The sequence below is a fragment of the Strongylocentrotus purpuratus genome, unplaced genomic scaffold (assembly GCF_000002235.5).
Source record: "Strongylocentrotus purpuratus isolate Spur 01 unplaced genomic scaffold, Spur_5.0 spur5_scaffold_11, whole genome shotgun sequence".
NCBI classification, from domain to species: Eukaryota; Metazoa; Echinodermata; class Echinoidea; order Camarodonta; family Strongylocentrotidae; genus Strongylocentrotus; species Strongylocentrotus purpuratus.
The window spans coordinates 16,942,040-16,967,302 of record NW_022145596.1 but is presented as its reverse complement, the minus strand read 5'-3'; the positions used below and the strand labels follow the sequence as shown (position 1 = coordinate 16,967,302).

Here is a 25,263-nt window from a genome sequence, read left to right as displayed (position 1 = left end):
TTACTTATATCCATGTTTTCTTGTCAGCCAGGTAAAGCAAACTCAAACTATAGTTATACCTTGAATTCTGTTAGTGTGAATGAGGGGGGTGGGGTGAGAGCGAGATGGTGAAGGAGTAGAAGTTGGTGATTTATGTGACACCAGGTACTCCTCATTACAAAGTCTCTCGGAGAGGACTTAAAGCTGTCAGTCCCCTTGGTTGTGCTTTATTATCTGTTAGGCACAGCAATCCTCAAACTATAGTTATACCTGTGATTCTGCCAGTGTGAATGAGGGGGGTGGGGTGAGAGTGAGACGGTGAAGGAGTATAGAAGTTGGTGAGCTTATGTGACACCAGGTACTCCGGAGGGAGCCGGAGAATCGCAGGAAATGACAGAAGAATTGATGGGGATTGGAGTGATTGAGCAAGAGAGGTAACCGTAGATGGAGCGAGGAATGCACAAGGACGTGAGGAATTTATCTAAAAAGGTGGATAAAAATCACAGTAGGCCCGTTCTCATCAGCTCGAGATTGCCAAATAACTATCCCGATCGCAAATTATCCAGCTAATTTGCGTCTTCATCAGCCCGGAGGTGCAATTAGCGGGATGTTTAGTCGAGATAATCATCCAAAGATATCTTGGGCTAGTTTGCAAAATATCCCGCTATTTGTCCGGTGCGTCTTCGTCAGCCCGAAGACTCGCACTATGCGCGAACGCTGAGCAAAACATCTCGAGCTAATTTCTCAAGCTTGAGTTTCGAGTTTCAAGGTCGAGTCTCGAGCTGATGAGTCAAGTCTAGAGCTGATGAAGACGCAATATGTAACTTCGGGCTTATTTCCCAAATCAGAAATAGCGAGCTATTTGGCAATCTCGAGCTGATGAAGACGCAATATGTAACTTCGGGCTTATTTCCCAAATCAGAAATAGCGGGCTATTTGGCAATCTCGAGCTGATGAGGACAGGCCTAGTGTATCTTCTCTTTAAAGAGCTCCGCCAGGCAAACTTGACCTAGGTATCTTGCGGTCTCCTTTCATGGTATCTGTCCTGTGGTCTATCGGCTTAGGTTGTTTAAGTGACGGGTTATTATTAGGGATTGTCATCTTTTATACAAGTCTTTTAGACGATACATCTGTAGACCGGTTTACACTTCTTAGATCCTGCTAATTTTAGATTTCTGACCTGAATTTTTCGATCAACTTCCATATTGTTTGAAATAACTGTGCACCACAAAAGATTCATTATTGTGCAGTTATAATAATGTTCATTGTAAAAGATGATGCATGTTAGAAACTCCTCTCAAGTTTCAAAGGATTAGGTTTATGAATCCATCTACACGGTATATATTTTTGGGGTGATTTTGTAAGAAATGTCCGTTTGTACATAAATGTTTGATGACTTTAAATTTTGGACAAATTTTTAAATATCAAATTCAAACATGATTTCTCTATCGGCAATGTACAATTTACAATTTACAAATGGGTTTGCAATTTACTTTAAGTTGATTTTTGAAAGTCGTTGTGATTGTGTTCTCTGCATGATACATGTAGTTGCGAGACAGTACATCGTACTTCCACTGAACTATCCTTATCAAACTCTGAGGAGGTAGTAGTTGCCTACTTCTTGAATTCTTCTATTTATCCATTTATATTATATTCACTTTATTGTAACCTTTCATTTCTGTCAATACAGGAAAGTTAAAAACAAATATAATCTACAAAAGTAAATTTGAAAAGAATTGCATCCGGTTCTTAGGGGGTTTGACTGGTTGGCTCTGGATGTGACCCCCATAACTATACAATTAGATGGAATAATATCAGCAAGAGAGGGAAGGGAAGGGAACGGAGGACTGGATGTGGTTGGTGCATTCTCTGCCAATGACCCAGAATGCCAAGGTGAGTGTATGGAGGATAGGAGGGATGGAGGGATGGAGGGATGTAGAGAAGAGAGGAGTGGAGAAGTGAAGGTGGGAAGGAGAGAGAGAAGATCAGATAGGAATGAAAAGAAGTGTTAAAAAAAGGTTGAAAGAGAGGAGGAGATAGAGCAGATATGAAAGAAAGGAAAATCATCAAAGGATATATAAGGGAATGACAGGAATAAAGAAAGAAGAGTAGAAGGAAGAGGAAAGCGAAGAAATTAGAAATGTTTTAAAGGTACTATGTCCCATTTGCTGGCCAAAAAAAATGAAAAAGTTAAATTCCAACTGCATTTGAAAGATAATACTAATTTAGAACTTCCCTAAAAAAAGGTGGGGCTTGAAAATGTCTTCAAGTGAGAAAATAACGACTATTAGTTGTCAAATCGACTTTAGGGCTATAGAGCCCAAAAGTAATAGTCTTGATTTTCAGACAATTGTACCGAATGGTCATACGTTTTATGCTGCGCAAAGATTCAATCAGTTTAAATCTTGGCCATCACAAGAAGTGGGTTATATTTGATGTAGACAAATGCTCACGTACCCTTTACAACTCTTTTCATGTATGTTATTACCAAAGAAAAAAAAAAGCCAGTCAGTCACTCAATAGTGTCTGACAGTGAAGTCTAGCAAGTAAACGGGTTTCCTTGCATAATTTGAATATGAGGACACTGCTAACGTCTAAATTTCACAGATAGGACATACATGACATATTCATAATTCCTGCAAAGTTCTACAGAATTTGAGGTTGGCTGCAAAAGGGACAGAGTATCTTTAAGAGAGAGAATATGAAAGGAAGGAAAATCATCAAAGGATGGAGGAATGAAAGAAATAAAGAAAGAAGAGGAGAAGGGATGAGGGAGCTGAGAATAAAAAGGAATGGAAGAATAGCAGAGTAGATCTAAGGAAAAGGAGTGAAGCGAAGAAATTAGAAATGTTTTAAGAGAGAGAATTAAGAGTTAGGAGAGAGAAGAGTCAGCAAATAATGAAAGGAATAACTGTATGTCATGTAATTTAGAAAAGAATATGAAAGAAAGAGTGAACAAACATGTGGTGGATAGAGTTGATAAGTTATAACATTTGTAGAAAAGACAAGATGTCAAGAAATAAGAATTAAGAGCATAAATGGACAGTTGCAGTAGAGAAAAACAGGGAGATATAGAGTGAGAGGAATGAAAATGATCAGATAGAAGATGAACTTAAATGTACATGTGTACATGTGTGTGTAAAGACACAGGCTAATATATTAGAGGAGATAAAATACAGTGTCTTGTTCAAAGAAATCGCTCAGAGAAAAAGCAGATATCAGAATAATCAAGTGGAATAAAGAAAAAGGAGAGAAATGAACAAAGATCGCAGGAGATGGAAAGGGTTGGACTCCTTTTCTCCTGAGAACAGCCAAGCAGGAAAGAAGCGATTCCCCCATAACCTATTGATAACCATCAGATCTCCATATTCGTCTAACTCAAACAGCAAAGTATAAGGAATAAAGTATGTGTCTACAAGTGAAAATATATTGGATTCTGTCCAAAAACAGAACTGTCCTACATTTTCGAAATTTTCATGATTTTAGGTAGATGCAAAGGCTTGTTGTACCTTCTCGGCTAGCAATATTTGCAGACTTCTTTTTGGTATCTCTTTGAAAGTTGGTTGGTGTAAATGTAAGGTTAATTGTTTTCTAATCAGGGGCTGTACTGTGAAATGATGATTTAAGGGAACATGATGTTAATTGTCACAACAAACTCAAATTGCGTAGAACAAACACTTACCATTCGTTGGTGCTTGCCCAGATTTTTTTTAAACTTTATGTGAGCACAGCCAGTTTTGCGCAATCATTAACCAATGACTTGACCTAATTATAATTTGTTATGACGATTAACATCGTTTTACCAACAATAAAAGATAACATCATTTTAAGAATACTACCCCTGGCTTTAATTTAAGAAGGTGAATTGCTGTTTGGTCTATACAACCAGTTCCTCTGCTATCCACATGGTCTAATAATCATTTTTTCTACTTATCATTTGGTCTAATGACCATTAAGTTTAGTCTCCAATTAGTCTACTACCTATTCGGTCTATTGTTCATTAAGTCTAATAACCAGTTAGTCTAATTCCCAGTTTGTCTAATGCCCATTTCATCTACCATTCTTAAGGTTTGATAATCATTTTATCATAATTATTTAGGATTAAATTATTATCAGACCGTATGGATAGTAGACAAAATTGATATTCAACAAAATGGAAATTAGACTGAATGAGCAACAGACCAATTGGGTAGTAGACAAACTGGTTGTAGGCCAAATGGCAATACACCTTTGAGAATGATTGCAAAACTATTGAGCTTGTCTGTCTGATACATGACAGCCAAATTCCTATTCAGCATTTTATAAGGAGTATAGAAAACAAACGCGTGTATGTGCTTTGCGCCAAAAACGTTTTAAGATGGTGTAGACACACAGTAGGACTACAGTTAAAGAAAAACATCTAACAAGCCGACAATATTTGGTTAACAAACATGATTCCTGCCTGACATAAAAGACCTTAATAGCCAGGTAATCAACTGTACCAGAAGTCATAATGCCGTCTCTATATACCTCATTGTGTGTGACTCCATGAAACACACAATAGCAAGCAATACCCCGGTCACACAAACCAGAACTACACCAGGGGGGTGTTTCACAAAGATTTTAAGTTGAACTTATTCTTAAGTTGGACTTAAAAATTATGGAAAGCCATTAGCATCATTGAAAACATTTTTTTGAAGGTATTTTAAAAGGCATAACATTTTTATTCAAATCATTCATATCTTCTATTATCATGGGAGATTTCATGTTCTTGATGTGGAATTTATGAAAAGTCAAAAATACTTGAATTTTTGCTTTCGAATATTTTTCATTTTAAGTCTACAAATGGCTCTCCATAATATTTAAGTCCAACTTAGAGTTAAGTTCAACTCAGAATCTTTGTGAAACACCCCCCAGGACCCGGTTTCATAAAACATGTTATCAATAACAAGTTATGATAATTGCTACAAGCTACTGAAATCCTTGCATTTTGATTGGCTGTGAGCAGATTTATCAGAGATCTGTGGTAATTGTTTTTGATAGCAAGTTTCATGAAACAGGACCAAGAACTACATGAGACCTAGACAAGACCAAACAAACAACTACATTACCCCCGCAATGGCCAGAAATAAGTCACATTAGGCCTGTCCTCATCAGCTCGAGTTTGCCAAATAACCTATTATTTTTAAACTCAGGATATTATCCTGGGGCTCGAAATTGGGGCTCGAAATTGCATGTTCACCCGACCGATAGGCTCATCACTAACTACTGGCGCAAATTAGGATATTTTGGACACAAGACCAAGATTTCTCAGGATATTTGCTCGACCAAATATCCCACTTAGTGCAACTGCAGGCTAATGAAGGAGCAAATTAACTGGCAGGATAGTTGAAATAGCGGATTATTTGGCAAACTCAAGCTGATGAAAACGAGCCATTTGAGCCAGTCTCAAGTCAGTCTGGCGGTGTGTGACTGAGGGTAAAAGTCATTCAAATTAGCATCTGATAGTGCCACTTCTCTTTCTTCGCTCTGTTTTTCTAAACTTCAATCCCGCCACCACCTTCTTGCCGACAACAATGGCGGTGGTGAGAAGGAATGAACTCTGCCGGCCAAGATCAAAGTTGGCGAACTCTAAGGAAAGGTGGGAAGTTTGTTTTCCTGCCCTTGGATCACAGCGAAACAGGACCATGGCCGAAGGACTCTCTTTGAGCCCTGTCTTTCTTTCAGAGAGCGATGGTGCGTTGGATGCAGAAAAACAAACTCTGACATTCATGGGAAAATTTCATATTTCTCATTTTGTTTACCGGTAACCTACCTGTAACTACAAGGATGCTCATTGCTCAACAAAACACTGTTCGATTGGATTTTGGTGCAGATATCACTGTAACTCCACAAAAAATAGTTTCAATCAAAAGATATACAGTTAATGACTGAATTATTCATACCCCTTGTAAATTGGATGTGTTTTGTGTTTTTCCTAACTCAAGAATGGAAGTTGAACTGGTTGAATTTTTAATAGGGCCTTTGTTGAATACATTTAGATATAAGCTTTAAAGGTACTATGTCCCATTTGCAGGCCAAAAAATGAAAAAGTTAAATTCCAACTGCATTTGAAAGATAATACTGCTTTAGAACTTCCCTAAAAAAGGTGGGGCTTGAAAATGTCTTCAAGTGGGAAAATAACGACTATTAGTTGTCAAATCGACTTTAGGGCTATAGAGCCCAAAAGTAATATTCTTGATTTTCAGACTATTGTACTGAAGGGTCATACGTTTTATGCTGCGCAAAGATTCAATCAGTTTAATCTTGGCCATCACAAGAAGTGGGTTATTGATGTAGACAAATGCTCATTTACCCTTGACAACTCTTTTCATGTATGTTATTACCAAAGAAGAAAAAAAAGCCAGTCAGTCACTCAATAGTGTCTGACAGTGAAGTCTAGCGAGTAAACGGGTTTCCTTGCATAATTTGAATATGAGGACACTGCTAACGTTTAAATTTCACAGATAGGACATACATGACATATTCATAATTCCTGCAAAGTTCTACAGAATTTGAGGTTGGCTGCAAAAGGGACATAGTATCTTTAATATGTCACATTCTCAAGAAACTTGAATTATGACAAATCAATTTTTCACATAGTTAAACAAATTAAAAAATGGTAAGGGTATGAATGATTTAGTTTTTAACTGTATATGAAAACATGAATAGATCACATGCAGATTTAAAGGCGCTGCTCTAACTATTTTAACAAGTCAACATTTTAGAAAGTCTGCCTTGCTGTGGAAGTTGCTTTCCAAATATTTATTGCATGCAAAATAAAAAGAACATAGTAAGGAATCTCACAAATTATGTTTCCACTTTACCAGAACTCAATCTTCTCTTTAAGCCTTCAAAGTAGAATACTGAAGATTGGAGAAATTATATTTATTTTCTTAGTTATACAGGAGCTTTGAATGCATTTCGTGATTGTACTTTTCATTGCTTTAAAGTTAAATTTGGCATGAGGATAAATTACATATTTTATGAGAATATGGGATTTATCCAATTGGCATACAAGTACCGGTATGCTAATGGAAAACAGACATCTGTTTGAAAACTGATAGGCTTTTCTTAGATAGTGGCATCTATAATTTCTCCTTTTTTTTTTCTTTTACAAAAAAAAAACTCTTTTGGGAGCTCAGTGAATGTTACTCTGTTGTCCTAATATGTTACTCTATTGATGCTCACAATTGAGGAGAAAACTTACAGACAAAATTCTTTGACAGTTTTATGAATTCTGGATGAATAAAATGTGACCTTACCAGGACAAATAAGCATATCCACCTTCAGTCTGAATCGGGGCGGGTTAAAGACTTCCCAAAAGGTCTGCCCCCTTTCATAATACGACCTGTCTCCCTGAGTCCCTGGATAGCTTTCGTCACTGCTATCTTTCATGCATTCATTTAATTCATCAGTGTAGGTCCCCTTTGTCGTGTGGGGGAACACACAATTTGATCGCATTGTTGTCGGATGTAGACATGTGGATCGCATCCAAGAGGAATTCATCTTAATTTGTGTGAAACAGAGGGAGGAGAAAGAGAGAGAGAGAGAGAGGGAGGAAGGGAGGGAGAAGGGGAGAGGGAGGAGAAAGAGAGGGAAGGAGAGAGAGATGGACAGACAGTCTGAAGGATTTAAGAGACGTGCAGAGAGTGGGAGAGTCATGAAATGAAATGGAGGAAAACAAATTGATGAATGAATGGAGAAAATATGAGATCAAGTGAAAAGTTGAAATGGGAAGCCTGTAGAAAGTTTTAAATACAAGGCTTGAACCAATAGTTTGCTGATCTAGATCCAATTATTCCAATGATTGATTTAAATGTATTACTAGTGGTAAAGGAGAAAAATTATAGAAGTCTGTGGACTAAGGCCTTGTATCAGAAATAGGGGTTTGTCATTTGTTTTGTGATTGATTGGAGGATCTGCGATCGATCGATCCTGATCAATCACAGCTCTCTGTTGCCCTGATCAGTTAGCCACTGCTCAAATGATCACATGGATCACATTGACTTCTGTTTTCCACTGTCTTTGCTTAGCAACTTTCGACGAAACACCAGGGCCCCCGTTGCATAAAACTTACCATTGATGGTAACTTTGCCATCAATGGCAACTACCATGGTAACAGGGCTCAACAGCCAATCAAAATCAAGGTTTCCATGGTACTTACCATTGATGGCAAAGTTACTATCAAAGGTAAATTTTGTGCAACGGGCCCCAGAATGTGAGTAAAATTGATGATTCCTGCTTGTAGTGTTAATGCAGCTAACATTTTTTCTGGTGTCTGAATAAGTGGTTACTCATGCACTGAGTCACATCATCTACCTAGAGCCAAAAGGGCATTATCCCTTTTGAAAAGTGTATTACCCAATTAATGCTCTTTTGGCTGTCAGTAGACATTGCATTAAGAGCCAAAAGGTTGTTAACCATGTGTAAAAGTATTACCTAATGTCCCTTCGGTTCTCCCTAGACAGTCTGATGATATGTATGATACTTACTATAAACTGTATGTTGGTCATGACATAAAGTGTTGTAAATGTATTTACCTTGACCTGTCTTATTTTTCATCTTCACTTTTTTTTTTAAATGCAGTAAAATACTGATCTAATTACTAATTATTATAAATCCTTTTCCAAAAAACGATTATCATAATTAATGCATGTAAACTTAATTATAGAGTCCGTTTCGGAGATCGTAGAATTTGATATGAGCTCATTGATGATTGCTATTCAACAGTTCTATATAATAATTGTACATCAATTCATCATTCACCTGTTTCAGTACAAAAGTAAGGGGAAGATAGGTCATTGATACAGCCAAATTATAATCCCATTAATTTCAACCCTTATTTCAGTAAGCAGAGCTTTATTTAGAACAAGATGAAGTGGGGGAGGGAGTGGGGAGGGGTCATGGTAATGAGGCACTTTTCACAGTGGTCAGTTTAGATGTGAAGAACTATTTTGGATAATGACCCTTCACTAATCACTTCTTGACCAGTAATAAAACCTTCAATCTTTTCTGAATAATTGCCTGAAAAATAGATGAAAATGATTCAACAAAAGTTATCAATTAACCTTATTAAACCTGATATAATTTATTTAAACAAGAATGTTGATATCACAACCCACAGAAAATGTAGAAAAGGGATGATGGTATCTATAAGTTCAGTAACTGGGAAGCAATAGTATGTTTTTATTATTTTTGTAACTTTCTAAAGATATTCTATTTTTGTCTCACATCACCAAATCTTATTAATTGAACATAATTGTTTGAGGGTTCTGAATTATTTTGCCTGAACCTCATCAAATTTGCACCAGGCAAAATTAAGGTCATTATTGAGCAAGCCACAGGTCTTAAAAGTCATCTAGGCTTACCGGTAGCTTATCAGTCTACCTTATAGCCATTGAAAGACTTCTAAAATATATGTATACATCTCTCTGGCAAGAGATTGATGTACTTCTAAAGAATTACCTGTTTATTTGTAGCATGAATTTGTATACCTTCACTCTCTGTGTGAAAAAATAATTCTTTACTATGTGCTCTATTAATCTGAACTTGATGTTTATGGCATTATAGCAAGATTTATCTATCGCAAGCAATGAGTAAACATCCTCACTGCCGTGGACACGCCCTGTTATCTTTGGTAGAGATAGATATCTATTTCCTGTTGCAAAACATCTCATCAGCCCACTTTAAATTTGTCCTAATTACACAAACATATATTCAGTCTGGCATCAATTTAGATTACCACTACAATAACCTGCTAACCACAATGAAGCTCTCGTCTCTTCCCTATCAATCTTGATGTTTTTTCTTCCAAACCCTTCCAAACCCCCATTTTCTTTCAAAAGATTGATTAATGCCGTATTTTCAGAGGTCTGCGCCTCCTCGCGTTGAGTTTGACTTTTGTGTGTAGCTCATCCCTCTCCCCTTTCTTCGCTTTTCAGCATCTATTTTTCTCCATAGGAGAAAGAAATGCACAAATTACTGGCATTGTCCGCGCGTATCTCTTTGACCGAGTCATGGCGTCTCTATTCATCGACCCCCTGGAAAAATGATGAATAGAGCCCCCAATGGTTAGGAGTCAGCTATCGACATGACGAAGAAGCCCCGGCTGATGAATTACCCATTCAGCTTAACCTCATTTCTCTTTCACTGACTGTTAGAGGGTCCCCTCCCGAAGCCCCCCATTGAAGTCACCCTTAAATATTTATCTAATATGACATTCATATTATAAGAGCAAGTATTGAGGGGCTTTCGGCCCATTCATCTCCGTGCATTTGACTATGTCTGTACCCTTCTCCTATACCTGTAGCCCCAAGAGGTGGGACAGGTAGTATATGTACACATATTGGTATAGGGCTTCTACCACCACCACCTGTATTCAAATGTCTGGTTTCCAGACATGTTTTGTTGTAGCCTGTCGGTTAGTGGTTAAAACCATTTGTTAACATTATCCCTGATCTCCAAAAATTCATGACTAATTTTATGATTGTAATATGCATAAATCATGCATTGAAGAGGTTTATCTGGTTGGTATTTGACTGGGAGTAAGAGCTCTTTTAACACAGTCATTACTTCATAATTACAAATTATATATTTGAACAGAAATGTGACCATAATTTGATAGCCAGTGGCTGGGGCTATAGAGAATGTGGTAGGTATTTTGTCATTATCGAAAAGTGACAATTGCTCTTCATTTTTGCACCATGAGCTGAATTCTTTTTATTTGAAACTTTTGAAGGAAAAAAAATTGCTTTACTCAAATTTTGTTTGCTCTGTTTCTCTGTTTTTTTGCATCTATTAAAAGCAAATTATTTTTGGAGTGGACTTAGCCTTTTAAGCAACAGATTGAATTACAATTTAAACAACAGGGAATATCTTTTATTGTTCAAAGATATGCAGAGCTCCAAATGAATTTTTTTTAAAATTAAATATGGGGCCCTGTTTCAAACTTTCAATTAAAAAGATTTAGAGGTCTGCAATAAGAATTTGGGGGTGTGCCAGTTTTTACTGGGCCCCTATAGCGTTGAGTCTTACATTAGGAATTAACAAATAGCTTGTATGAACATTGATAGTGTACACTCGTTACTACTCCTATACCTGCTTCACAAATTTATAGCTCCTTGGCATATTTATATATGAAATGACTTGCATAAATTTCTTGTTATACATTAAAACCTGTCTTAGCCTGCACCTCTATATAAAGGTCACTTGTCTATAATGTGTAACTATATTGCCTCCCTCTAGGAGGAAACATGTATAGAAAAACCTGTCTACAAAGGCCACCTGTGTAAAGTGACATACATGTTTTCCTTGGGTGACCTTAATAGACAGGTTGACTGTATATGAATATGGACAAGGGTATATCATTCATTTGTGAACACTATGTCTGATTTGTCATGTATTGTCCAATACTATTGATGTATTGATGCAGGTATAGTCATGTACAGAAGCTCAGGTAGTGTAGACGTCCCGTCCCTGGTAAACTCCGCTGTAATCCGTACCAGGACTGATGTATTAGCAATGGTCGCTGTCGGCTGATGACCCCGTACCAAAGGTCATTCAGCAGCACACCAGTGAGTTCATTGATCTTCAAACGTGTATAGCCCCATCATGGTTGAGTTTTGGTACAGTGCCTCTACTCCTCCTATGCATACACACAGTGCTAGCTAGTTCACAACAATACTTGCCTTCAAAATCCAATTTCTTCTACATTGTGTTGATTTGTGTATGATGTGAAGCTGTGAGTGGGCATGAACAATTGTGCAGATGTTTGTAATTCAAATCATTTCACGGTACTATACAAGTTACAATTGATTGAGCAGAAACAACTCCTTTGCAGCAAATATACCTCATCTTTTTAAAGGGAATGTTTAAACTCATCTTGGTTTTGATAAGAGCAGAAAAATGAGAAAAACAAAGTTAGTGAGCAAAAAACTGATTAAAAATAGAATTATTGTGAATTTGTTATGTTGTCACCAGTAAAACACAAATTGATAACAATGTAACTTATTTTGGGAGATCCTCTCCAATATGTAGATAATTTTATAAACTTTTACTTTCTTAGTAATTGATGACTGAATAGACTTTTTTCATACAGGGGGTATGTAAAAAGGTATTTGCAATAATTATATCTAGGGTAAATGTATAATTGAAAATGTTCTTATGAGAAAATAGAAATTTGCCAGAGGTGCCAATATTATTTTGATTGATTGCACCTTCCAGTATATTCATAACTTTCTTATCTTTAATCAGCTTTTGCTCCAACTTTCACTGATGTGTTTCTCTTATATGTCTGCTTCTATTAAAACAAACTTTCTACCATGGTGGGTTCCCCTTTAAGTTATCGAGAATATTGTCTGTTTGGAGTCAGAAGGGCTTTAACTCATAAACGTTTATACAGAATGAATGTCCTTCTGGCTCCAAACAGATGATATATATGTACCGGTAGATGTATGCCTACGTGTTTGATAACACTGTTGTGATCAACATGTACCGTACACTCATGTCAGTGAAACACTGATGTCGGTGACAAACCGGTTACGAGACTAGTACTTTACTACTGAGTCGCATCATGCCTCCTCAAAACAGAAATGCATGGAAAATTATTGCAATAGATCTGCACGTGATACAAAAATACGTAATCCACATAATCTGTCGAATATCAATAAAAGAATCTGCTTATTCCTACCAGATGAATAATCAAGTACAATTCTTGAATTATAGACAGGTATGTTGCATAGAAGTCTGTACAGGAAACCTAGCCGACTGTGAATTCCACAGAATTGGTGAAAAACACCTCCAAGAAAGGAAAGGTGTGAATATTATTTGAATACATTCCTCAATGGATCCATCTCTTTTGTTCATAGACAGATGCTCCAGTGCACCTGTCACATTCATACGTGTATTGGGGCATGTTTTTTAAACGTCATTCTAGTTCATTTCAGTGCTTTATGATTCATATTTCATGTTTGTATGATGCTGTAATCTGAAATTCAATTTATTACAAATATCTTCCTACTGTACTTTGTAATAATAGATATACCCCACCCCTCCCCTGTCTACAGGTGAGGTATATGTCTCTTGTACTTATTCTTCTGCCTCAAGAATGTTATTGTATTTTCAATAATTTCCTCTTTTTCCCTAAAATTCTTTAAATTCTTAAAATACATTATAAAATTATGCTGTATAATATTTAAAAGTAAGTATAGTGTGGTGTTTTTTTAATGCTCTTAAATATGTTGATTTCGTTCTCTATGTTGACCTGGGAATTTTAGTGCTGCTATGTATTCCATTCAAATTGTGCAAGAAGCCTTAAAATGTGTGTTATTTATAGTTCAAGAATGTTCGGCAAATTGCAAATACTTCAGACTTATCACTCGTTGTGTACTGCACAATGAGTTCGAAGGTGATGACATGGGGGTTGTAAACATCACTGCGTTGCCTAAATCTACAGATTATAACAACCATATTCAGTATTCAATCACTGCAAATTTTCAAGAAAGAAGACCTCTCGCCAATGAAGACTTCTCGCCGAAAAAGATTGTAGTTGAGAGTTAAGAGGGGATTAGGGCTCTCGCTCTCCTGCAAATTAGACCAAAGAGAGGACGATTTCGTCAAGCGGGGTATAAAGAGAGAAGAGAATTGTGGCTAATCAAGTCAAAGGAACCCAAAACACAGTTCTGTCTATTAACATTCTTCGATGGCCACCACTTTGTAGGTTTACCGCTTGAATATATGCACCCTTCTTTTCACCATCTAATTGATTCGCAGCCCTTGGAGTGCAGTAAGAAAGTGTTTAGGGAGCTATTGATAAAGGGGTCAACAGCCGTGGTATTAACCAAGATGAAAAGGGGGGTGTCAATTGATGGTTCTTGGTCCTAAAGTCCTTGACGCTTTAAACAAAAATTCTGTTACACAAGGATGAGTCTTTAATTTAAGAGGTGTCATCCAAAATAGTTTGTAAAAATCTACTTGGTGGTTGTAGCAAGTCCTATTGAAGAAATTACACTATTCTGTAGTTTGTCAATACTCTGGTGAACCGTGAAAAAAGTTCAACGATTTGCGAACAAAAGGAAGTGAAGTGTGTGGTCCAGCCAATCAATTTCTTCACTTGTGCCGAGCACTTCGTGTAGTACCACACTTTTTTTCTTTCTGTAATGGCCTAGAATATCTAAGCTCATTAGGGGATTGTGCTGGTGAAGTAATAAGGTCAAAAACATGTGTTTTCTTCCTGGTAAAAATAAGTTTAAAAACTTGGAAGATTAATCAATTAAGTATTGTGGTTGATTGACATCAATAAATCAAATGCCTAAATGAAATATGAACCGACTGATGAGAAATGATGTGGAATGAATATATTCAGTCATATTCCCCATTACGGTTGCTCAAATTTGTTTGTGTTTGTCTGAAAAATGCAATCATAAGAGTTTGTACATGTTTAAATGCCATTATATTAAGTTATTAATTTGTTTTAAAATGACTATTGACTAGTTTATGTGTTTTTCCCACTTCTTTTTCTCTGACTCTTCTCTATCCCCCTCTTTAACTCTTTTATTTCCTCTCATGCTTACTTCCTGTTTTCCCCCTTTTCTGCCTCCACCTCCCCCTTCCCCCTTCCCCCTTCTCTCTCTTTCTCTCCCTCTCATTCTCTCTCTCTCTCTCTCCCTCTCTCTCCCTCCCTCTCTCTCTCTCTCTCTCTCTCTATCCCTCTCTTTCTCTCTCTCTCTCTCTCTCTCTCTCTCTCTCTATACTTCAATATTTTACCCCATTTCCCCATCAGGAAGCTGAATTGTGTCATTTTCTTCTTATTGCTGGAAAGCCATTGAATGAACCTGTAGAGAGAGAAGGTAAGACAAATTTCCCCATTAAATTTTATACCTGACATACATAACAATAAATGTACAAAGGACATGCATATTAAGCTGTTAAGAAGTACGCTGACATGATTTTGAACCCATGATTTCCAATCCCAGCCCCTCAGCTGTATAACCACTGGTCCATGGTTAATTTGGATTTATGTATTTCATATAATATACAAGCTTTCTTCCCCAGAATTAGATTATTTGGCAGTTGATATTTAATTTTTGGTTTCATGCAGTTCAATCTTTGCTTATTGCAACCTCTAAATAGTTGTTTACCTTCCAGCAAACTATTTGATATTATGACACAGTCATTTTCCAGTTATTTATTTACTTGGTTGGGTTGTCAGTCACAAGACCACTTCTTCAGTCGTTGATCTTTGTTTTGCAACAAGCGAAAGGAGAGAGAACGGTCACCGATTTGACATTTTAACTGACACACTTGCAAGGTTCACGATGACATCATACGCAACCAGAAAATCAAACATCTCCTATTGTTGTTGGAATTCTTTGATCCTTATCTCCCCAGATCAAGACCAAGATTGTAAAGCGGTACACAGCTGGTATCTTGGTCAGTAGAGGCGTGGTCACTCACTGCCAATTTCAAATGTCTCTATTGTCCATTTGGAGCCAGAAGAACGTTAGCTCTGTGTTAAATGATATATGAGTTTATGCCGTTCTGGTTATGAGCTGATAATTTTCCTTGACTTGACATGTGATGTAAATAGTTCAAGCTTATTGTATTGCATTGTCATTCTTCCATAAATTAGAAAGCATGGTAAAGAAAAACGACAACAACAAACAAAAAGAAATCTTCTCACGTTTCATCAGTTGAGAGACAGCTCTGTGTTAAATGATATGTGAGTTAATGCCCTAATTATGGTTCTTAATAAATTAGATGATCTCTTCCCTTTCTTGACATGTTATGCTGCATTAGTGCAAGGATATTTTCAATTTGTTTCAGAATTCTTCCACAAGTAGATGAAAAGGAGGATTTTTGTTTGTTTGTACACATAACCTCTGCTAAGAGATGATGCATACGAGTAGGACGTAGGTTTCTTGCCTCTCCGTATTTTTTCGAACTTTCCTCGCTATATGCGCTGTACACGGACTATATAACTTGAAATCGACCGACGATGAACTCTCAAAGGACAAGACTCGCAAGGAGGGCTAAAGGACACCAGGAAATGCAGGAAGAAGATGTAAGTTTAGACGATTTTTACTCCTCTCCTGCCACGTCAACCGATGGGCTTGACGTGGGTCACGTGACATCACCACCGCGAAGCTTGCCCGCCGCAGCTGCTGGCGCTATGTCGGATTCTGCAAGCCGCTCGTTATCCTCTGACCCCAGCCCTGTACGCATTGCATACATAGATCGATACTTTATCAAAATGACTGAAAAATTTGAAACAATGATTACAAAAGCTGTTGACTCTCTAGTCGAAAACGTAAAGAGGGTCGAGCGAGACTTGGGGGCGGCTATCGAATTCGAGTCCCAAAGAGTGAACGAACTCCAGGAAAAGAACGCTGCACTTGAGAAGAAGATCTCCACACTCGACACGCAGATGACTTCGCTTCTCCGAGAATCGGCTGAGCAGAAAGCTGGGATTAACAAAGCCGAACGCTTCTCTCGCCGAAACAACGTGCGCCTTGTTGGAAAACCGGAAAATACAGTGGAAGATTGCATCCAGATTGTTCAGAATGTCTTGAGTGATAAATTTGGAATAACCCCCAGGATCGAGAGAGCCCACCGAGATGGTAAGCCCGATGCTGATCGTCCACGACACATCCTTTTTAAGTTCTTATCATTTCGCGACAAAGTAACCGTTATGAAGTCCACACGAGCATCTCTGGCCAACGAAAACTACTTCATGGTCGATGACCTCACTAAAGATGATCTCACAGAAAAACGAAGGCATGCTCAAGAAGTAAGTCGTCTGTATCAACAGGGGACGAAGCTAAAGTTCTCAGCGGGAAAATGGCGCCATATGAATGGAACCCCGTTCGACTTTACATCAGATGCCTAAAGGAGAAATCAAGAGAGTAAATATGCCTATTCCTCTTGAATTTTTTGCATACAATTTTCATGTACAACTGATGAACTCTATTTAATGAGTCAATCTTCTACATTTTGTTCTTTCTAGGAGACAGTGATCTCATGAACATTTTGTATATTTATGAGACAGAAGTTCTCATGATGACCCTTCCTGTACATTTTTTATATCTTCTACATTTTGTACTTTACATGAGGCAGTGATTTTCATGAACATTTTGAATATTCATGAGACAAAATCTTTCATGTAATTTTCATGTACAACAGCTGATGAACATTTTAATGAGACAATTTGCTACATTTTGTACTTTCTAGGAGACAGTGATCTCATGAACATTTTGTATATTCATGAAACAGAAGTCCTCATGATGAACCTTCCTGTACATTTTTCATATCTTCTACATTTTGTAATTTCTAGAAGACAGTGATCTCTGGAACATTTTGTATATTCATGAGACAGAATTTCTCATGTGATGATCTTTCTTGTACATTTTTCATATCTTCTACATTTTGTACTTTCTAGGAGACAGTGATCTCTGGAACATTTTGTATATTCATGAGACAGAATCTCTCATGATGATCCTTTCCTGTACATTTTTCATATCTTCTACATTTTGTACTTTACATGAGGCAGTGATTTTTATATGAACATTTTGAATATTCATGAGACAAAATTTTTCATGTAATTTTCATGTACAACTGATGAACTCCATTTAATGAGACAATTTGCTACATTTTGTACTTTCTAGGAGACAGTGATCTCATGAATATTTTGTATATTCATGAGACAGAAGTCCTCATGATGAACCTTCCTGTACATTTTTCATATCTTCCACATTTTGTACTTTCTAGAAGACATTGATCTCTGGAACATTTTGTATATTCATGAGACAGAATTTCTCATGTGATGATCTTTTTTGTACATTTTTCATATCTTCTACATTTTGTACTTTCTAGAAGACAGTGATCTCTGGAACATTTTGTATATTCATGAGACAGAATTTCTCATGATGATCCTTTCCTGTACATTTTTCATATCTTCTACATTTTGTACTTTACATGAGGCAGTGATTTTCATGAACATTTTGAATATTCATGAGACAAAATCTTTCATGTAATTTTCATGTACAACTGATGAACTCCATTTTATGAGACAATTTGCTACATTTTGTACTTTCTAGGAGACAGTGATCTCATGAACATGTTGTATACTCATGGGATAGAATTTCTCATGATGAACCTTCCTGTACATTTTTCTTATCTTTTACATTCTGTACTTCATTACAGTTCATGAGACTGTGATTTGTAGATATCATTGCATATTTTTCATGTCTTTGTGTACCAAATAGTACATCTCACATTATTTTCTACTTCAGCAATGACTTCATACTATATATGTACATTGTAATGATAATGAACGTCTAATAATGGATTCTTTCATTACAGATGATGAGACTGTGATTTGTAGATATCATTGCATATTGCATATTCTTCATTTATCCTTTCATTACAGTTCATGAGACTGTAATTTGTAGATATCATTGCATATTTTTCATGTCTCTGTGTACCAAATTGCACATCTCACATTATTTTCTACTCCAGCAATGACTACATACTATATCTGTAGATTAACTAGTCTTGAGAAGTATTGCAGTTCCTTCTTTATCTTGTTTCATTTAATGTACGCGTATACGGCGAGGATACTGTTGCTATTAATGTTTTATTGTACGGAGAGGTACCTACACCTACTCTAGCACTTTTGTGTGTTTTTCCCCTCCCTCTCTCACCTGTGTGCACACAGTACAGTCTGTGTCCACACCTGTTTATGTTTTATTTCTTTTTAGTTTTCCCCCCTTTTTCCTTCTTTGGCATGACTTTATTTCTTGAAAATTCTATCACAAACTCTTTAGCTGTCTTTCCTCAGAGTGCATGGAGTGTTTCAATATTTTGTGTCTATAATTGCCATAATTGTCATCCAACATTCTACATGTACTATAACGTATCTTTAGACAGCATGCATATCATTCAAGTAAAATCATGTACACGATATTTGTTGTCAATCCTGAATTTACATGGCGAGTAATTCAATGCCTAGCGACAACACTGTCCTATTACGTAATCAAACCTTTTATTGTCAATCATGCCACTGTAATGTTGTACATAACTCATGGAATGAGAACTTGCTCATGTGTGTAAAATGCTATTCTCACCTGTTCCCTTTTCATCACATAGACGATCTGGAATCAATTATATCAGATCGGCACGAAGATACCAATTTAAATCTCAGATTTAATCCAATTGTACTTGAAAGTGAGAGGCACAATAACAATGCAGATATCGACCCTGACAAAAATTATTTTGCAAACTACGTTACGTCCACTTCTAATTACTATGAGGTGATAGATTTTGTGAACAAATTTGCGATAACAAAAAATAATGCAACCTTTTCGAATATACATTTCAACGTTAGGAGTATTCTAAAAAAATTTGATTCCTTAAAAAATTTCTTGAGTATTTTAAATTTCCAGTTTGATGTAATTGGCATCTCGGAGACCTGGTTAAGAGACGATAGTCTCTCAATAAATATCGATGAACATACTTTTATATGTAAGAACAGAAACCATGGTCGTGGTGGGGGTGTTGGAATGTATATAGCGGACTCGCATAATTATTTCCTAAGAGATGACCTGACGCTTGATTCAGAAATATGTGACTCCATTTTTATAGAAATAATTCAAGAAAAGAGAAAGAATATTATAGTTGGTGTGGTATACAAACCCCCAAATATTCAGACCGATATTTTTTCTGAAGCACTGGACATTGTGTTCAACAAAATAACTAGCGACAAGAAAATGTGTTATGTAATGGGTGATTTTAATATCGATTTATTACAACATGATAAAAACAACTCAGTAAAAAACTTTATCGATATAGTATTCAGTAACTCATGCTACCCCTTAATCGACAAACCTACACGAATTACGAAGTCATCTGCCACTTTAATAGATAATATACTTACAAATAACTTATTTTCATTTCATGATACTGGTCTATTGTATTGTGATGTATCCGATCACTTGCCTGTTTTTACCATTTCAAAGTTAAATGTTGCTAATGTCAAATCATCTAAAGTAAACATAGGTCACAGAATTATAAATCAGAAAAATATTGAGGCCTTAATTAGGAATTTGCACGAAGTCAACTGGAGGGATGTATATGCTGCGGAAGATCCAAACGATAGTTATAATATTTTTCAAAATAAATTTCGTGCATTGTATGATAAGCATTTTCCAATTGTATTAGAAAAAAACAAAAACAAGAAATTAAAATGTTGGATGATGAATGGACTGTTACAATCGATCCGACATAAGAATAAATTATACAAAATGTATTTACGTAACCCATCAGACCAAAATGCTTATGTGTATAAAAACTATCGTAACCTACTCACAGGATTAATTCGTAAAGCAAAATCTCAGTATTTCCATGACAAATTTGTACTTAACAAATCTAATGTAAATCGTACGTGGCAAACGATCAATTCACTACTTAACAAAAGTAAGCCAGCTGAGAATTCTGTATTTAATTATAACGGGGACATCGCTACAGAACCGGACATTATTTCGAACTCCTTTAATGACTTCTTTACAAGCATTGGTCCATCTTTAGCAAATAAAATCCCAGGTACCCAAACGAATTATTTACAGTATATGAATGATCCACCTGTTGACTCTTTGTATTTATATCCTACTAGGGAAAACGAAATTTGTAACATTGTTAGTACTTTTGGAAACAATAAAGCTGCAGGTTTGGACGAATACAGTCCAAGAGTCATTAAACAGGTCATTATGTACATATGTAGACCACTATGCCATGTATTCAACCTTTCATTATTAAACGGAGTTTTTCCAGATGAGCTAAAGAAAGCTAAAGTAACACCAGTGTTTAAATCTGGTGACAAGCGTGAATTTACGAACTATAGGCCCATTTCTGTACTGTCAGTCTTCTCTAAATTATTCGAGCGCATTGTTTATAAAAGAACTATTGAATTCCTTGACAAACATTCTATTCTCAATAAACATCAATATGGTTTCCGTAGGGATTATTCAACATGTATGGCTCTTACCAATCTTTCTAGTAAAGTCATAGACGCCTTTGAGGCGAACGAATTTGCAATTGGAGTTTTTATAGATCTGTCTAAGGCATTTGACACAATTAATCACAATATTTTACTATCTAAACTATATCGTTATGGAATACGTGGTGTAGCTCTTAAATTTTTCACCAGTTATCTTAACAATCGATTACAATGTACCAAATATCAATCTTCTATTTCGGAGTTTAGGACAATAACATGCGGAATTCCACAGGGTAGCCTGCTTGGGCCATTGTTATTTATATTATATGTGAATGATATTTATAAATCTGCTGATGAATTGTCTTTTATACTGTATGCAGACGACACAAACATATTTCACAGAGATTCAAACTTGAAGTCTCTTATGGATGCAGTAAATGCAGGTCTTACATATATATGTGAATGGTTCAAATCTAATAAATTATCTATAAATGTAAAGAAGTGTAATTATATGATTTTTCACAATGGAAAGAATGTAGATTTAAATGATTTCAATATTGTTCTTGATAATGTCATATTGCCAAGGGTAGATAAAGTCAAATTTCTTGGCGTTTATTTAGATAGTTCCTTGTCTTGGAAATACCATATTCACGAAGTTGAAAGTAAGGTGTCCAAAAATATTGGCATTATATCCAGACTCAAACATCTCTTGCCTAATCACATTCTATGTATGTTATATTGTGCTCTTATACTTCCATATTTTTCTTACTGTAATCTTGTTTGGGCGAATTCCTGCAAGTACAAAATACAAAAGCTTATACTATTGCAGAAGAAGATTATTCGTATAATATCCGGAATGCACTATCGTTCCCATACTGGTCCCATCTTTAAACAAATTATTTTCTTGAGATTCAGTGATATTAACTTGCACCAACAGGGTATTTTCATGTATAAAAGCATGAATAACATCTTCCCATCACAATTTAGTGATTTTATCAATTTTAAATGCAACTCGGAAACCCATATATATAATACGAGAAGCGCTGCCAACATTCGTCTCCCTAAACATAGAACCCGAAGATTTCAATTTGACATTCGATACTCTGGACCAAAATTTTGGAACACCTTACCATCTATTCTACACAAATCGCTCTCCTTGCAGACTTTTTCCCGTAAGGCAAAAATGTATTTAATTGCTCGATATTGATACCCTCTCTTGTATTTATGTGTGAAATGATCTCTTGTGGAATTTAATGACATCTTTGTATGACCGATTATTTATTTACTTTGATAACTTGTTGCTAGTACCATATGTAAATTCCCAGGACAATGCTGTCGGATAAAGCTGTTGTCTGTCTGATGATTTTGCTTGTTTGTAATGATATGTACCCGCTGTCTATTTTACAATTGTACTTCGTTATCTTTATGATGTAATCGCAGACACATGTACAGCCCAATTGATGTAACTTTCTCTTTATAAGTGAACATGCCTTCCTATACTTAATTCTCTCCTCTCTTCCTTTCACTATTTTTTCTTTCCTATCAACGTTCTGTTATATACAATGTAATTTTCATAATAATGTCTATAATGTTCTTTCGGTAACTGTGTTAATTTATTATGGGCGTTCCCAACTCAAGCTACGCTTTCCGGGTTTTCGCCTCCTTCCGTATCTGAATTAATTACTGTATACTCTATGTTGAAATAATTGTTACATATATCATGTGTATATACATTGTGTTTTATATTGTGCTGTTGAGAAGGAAATAAATGTTAATAAATACAAAAGAGCCAGAAGGGCGTGAACTGTGTGTTAAGTGGTTTTGGTTTAAAGGTAAAGACCAGTTATGGTCATGCGATTGCATTGTGAAAGAAACGTTGTGGAATCGATCATAAAAGGTTGATCATCTAGCATCTAGCATCTGCGAGGTTCTGGAATCATTAAAATGATAAGAAATTTGGCCCATTCTTCGTAAAGTTACAAGCACTATACACAGAAAGATGTATATGGGACTACTCTATATCTCTCACAGACCATGAGAGAAACAAATTTACCAAATATATGAATTAGTAGGCGGTTTCCCGGCAAATTTTTTATCATCATGTATTAGTCAAAACATATTCTTTCACATGATTGGTAATGAGAGCTTCCATTTCATTTTTTGAAATTGGGGCGTTTCCAATACTGGTCTTTAGCTTTAAAGCTAATCTTGAGCTCTGGTTTACAGTGTAGGAATAGTATTTTGAGAGAAAACTGCCATGATTTATTCTCCTGCTGTACACTGGTTGTTTGACCCATTAAAATAAAAACGAACGTTTCTATGCTCATTACTCTTACCGGTATACATTTTCTAACAAAATCGTTCAGCACATGTCATTTATTTGTAATCCTGAACATTCAGTGTAAGTTTTGTTGGATTCTGTAAGAATTTATTTTCTATCATTACCAGAACTCAACCTTGCCCTTCTGGCGCTAAGCAGACATTTTCTCCCCTGAACTTGACCTAAATGCTGCAAGAGTTCAAGGATTTTTTTGTTTAATTGCATTATAGTTCTCCAAAAAATAGATACCAAGGTGAAAATTTTCCCACATTTCATCTTGTTTATTTGCCCTAATCAGTTGTGATCATCAATTTTTATTTGTTATTTTTTTATTTTGCAATCGGTTTGTAAACTTCATTTTATCACTAGATTTGTACCTTGTGGCGTATTTATTTCATGACCGAGGTTTGTACACAAAAGACTTTGAAATTCCTCTATATAGCTGTAGCTTATAACTATTGTTTAAACAATGCAGAGACGTATAGGGAATGATAAAGTAAGAAACTTCACGTAGACCAGTGATCAATTTTACAAGTCCGACATTGAAATGTAACAATATATATCACAAAACATGGGGTAGTATATTTGGGTCACTAACAAATACATTAGATAGTAGTCGATATAAATCCAGGGTGATTGATATGATGTGTTATTTAAGAGTCAAAACATAAATGCTTGGTAGTTTTGCCTCGAGCGAGTCATATCCAATCAGAAAGTTGCCATTTCCATCGCGATTCAGGGCTGTTACAAAGTTTGGGTATGGGGTCATGAATTTGGGTCAAATGAACATATCGGAATCATATTATGCGATCCTACAATATTCAGTGATCATTGTCGCGGTCAAGTCTAAAGTTATGAAATTGTAAATAATAAACTCTCTATGTTGTATAGCTCCCTCTCAAGGTCAAGATATTAATTAAGCTATAAAACAATGTTTCTTGACTAAAATTGACCGATTAGCTATTCCCGTTTGGAAATTATATATCACAACTACCTATTCTGAGATTTTCATGGTCGCAGCTACCATTGTACAACTGTAGGCGCGCGCTATTTGAAATCCATCAAAATTTACCGGGGGCACCGGTAAATTGTTATATTCAATTTTTCTCGAAAGCAGAAGTATTTTAGGGACTAAATTTTCTAGTGCTTATAATACATCCACAGGGGCATCCAAGTATATCAAAATTGTAAAGAATCACTATCCACCCAATTTTCAAAATTTCCAAAAACTTTGTATTGCCTTTAATGAACACATGCATTTTGCAGAAGAGGAAAGGAGAAGGGATTTGTAAATGCTTTTTATCATGTTTTAAATTAAGTTTTAATATTTGCTATGGATATGACAAAATTGAATTCCAATTTACATAGACGGTAAGATAAACAAGAAAAACAAATACAAAAATTGAAACACTGATTGAAAGAGTTCAAGTACCGTATTTGCCGGCGTAAAGGCCGCACCGCGCATAGGCCGCACCCCCAACTTTGACATTTCGTAGAGAGGAAAAAAAAAAAAAAAAAAAAAAAAAACGGACCAAAGAAAATAATCATAATTTTCTCGTAGAACTCTATTTTTCCTACAAACTTATACCAAAATTATCAATCATTTTATAAATTTACAGGAAGTTTACCTAAAAAATGATCATAATTTAGCAAATCTTCATCGATTTTTAGGCAGATTAGCACATTCATTGGACACTAGAGGGCGCTTCGCATGCATACAGAAACATGAATGGCCTGCCATAACCAAGCTGTGGCCATAATGTTATCCGGTCTTATATCGTACCGCCAAATGGAGAAAATAAACAAGCTTTTGTATTGTTATTAGAGATCAACCGAGGTTAGTTTGTCGCTTTAATTAATTAGATAGTCTCAATTATAATTCAGAATTATCTTACTGAAAAGTTAAGAACACCGACGATTGCGCGCTGCAGCGCTGTGAATCTCGGAAGCTGCG

At 36.0% G+C, this 25,263-nt stretch overlaps 1 protein-coding gene across 1 annotated transcript in view; it reads left to right on the top strand.

Annotated features, from left to right (window-relative positions):
* Positions 1-25,263, top strand: part of LOC100890712 (pirin-like) — a 70,715-nt gene that overhangs the window by 28,149 nt on the left and 17,303 nt on the right. The window contains exon 7 of the mRNA XM_030980827.1: positions 14,780-14,846. Coding sequence (XP_030836687.1) covers positions 14,780-14,846 — 67 coding nt within the window. The remainder of the gene's footprint in view (positions 1-14,779; positions 14,847-25,263) is intronic.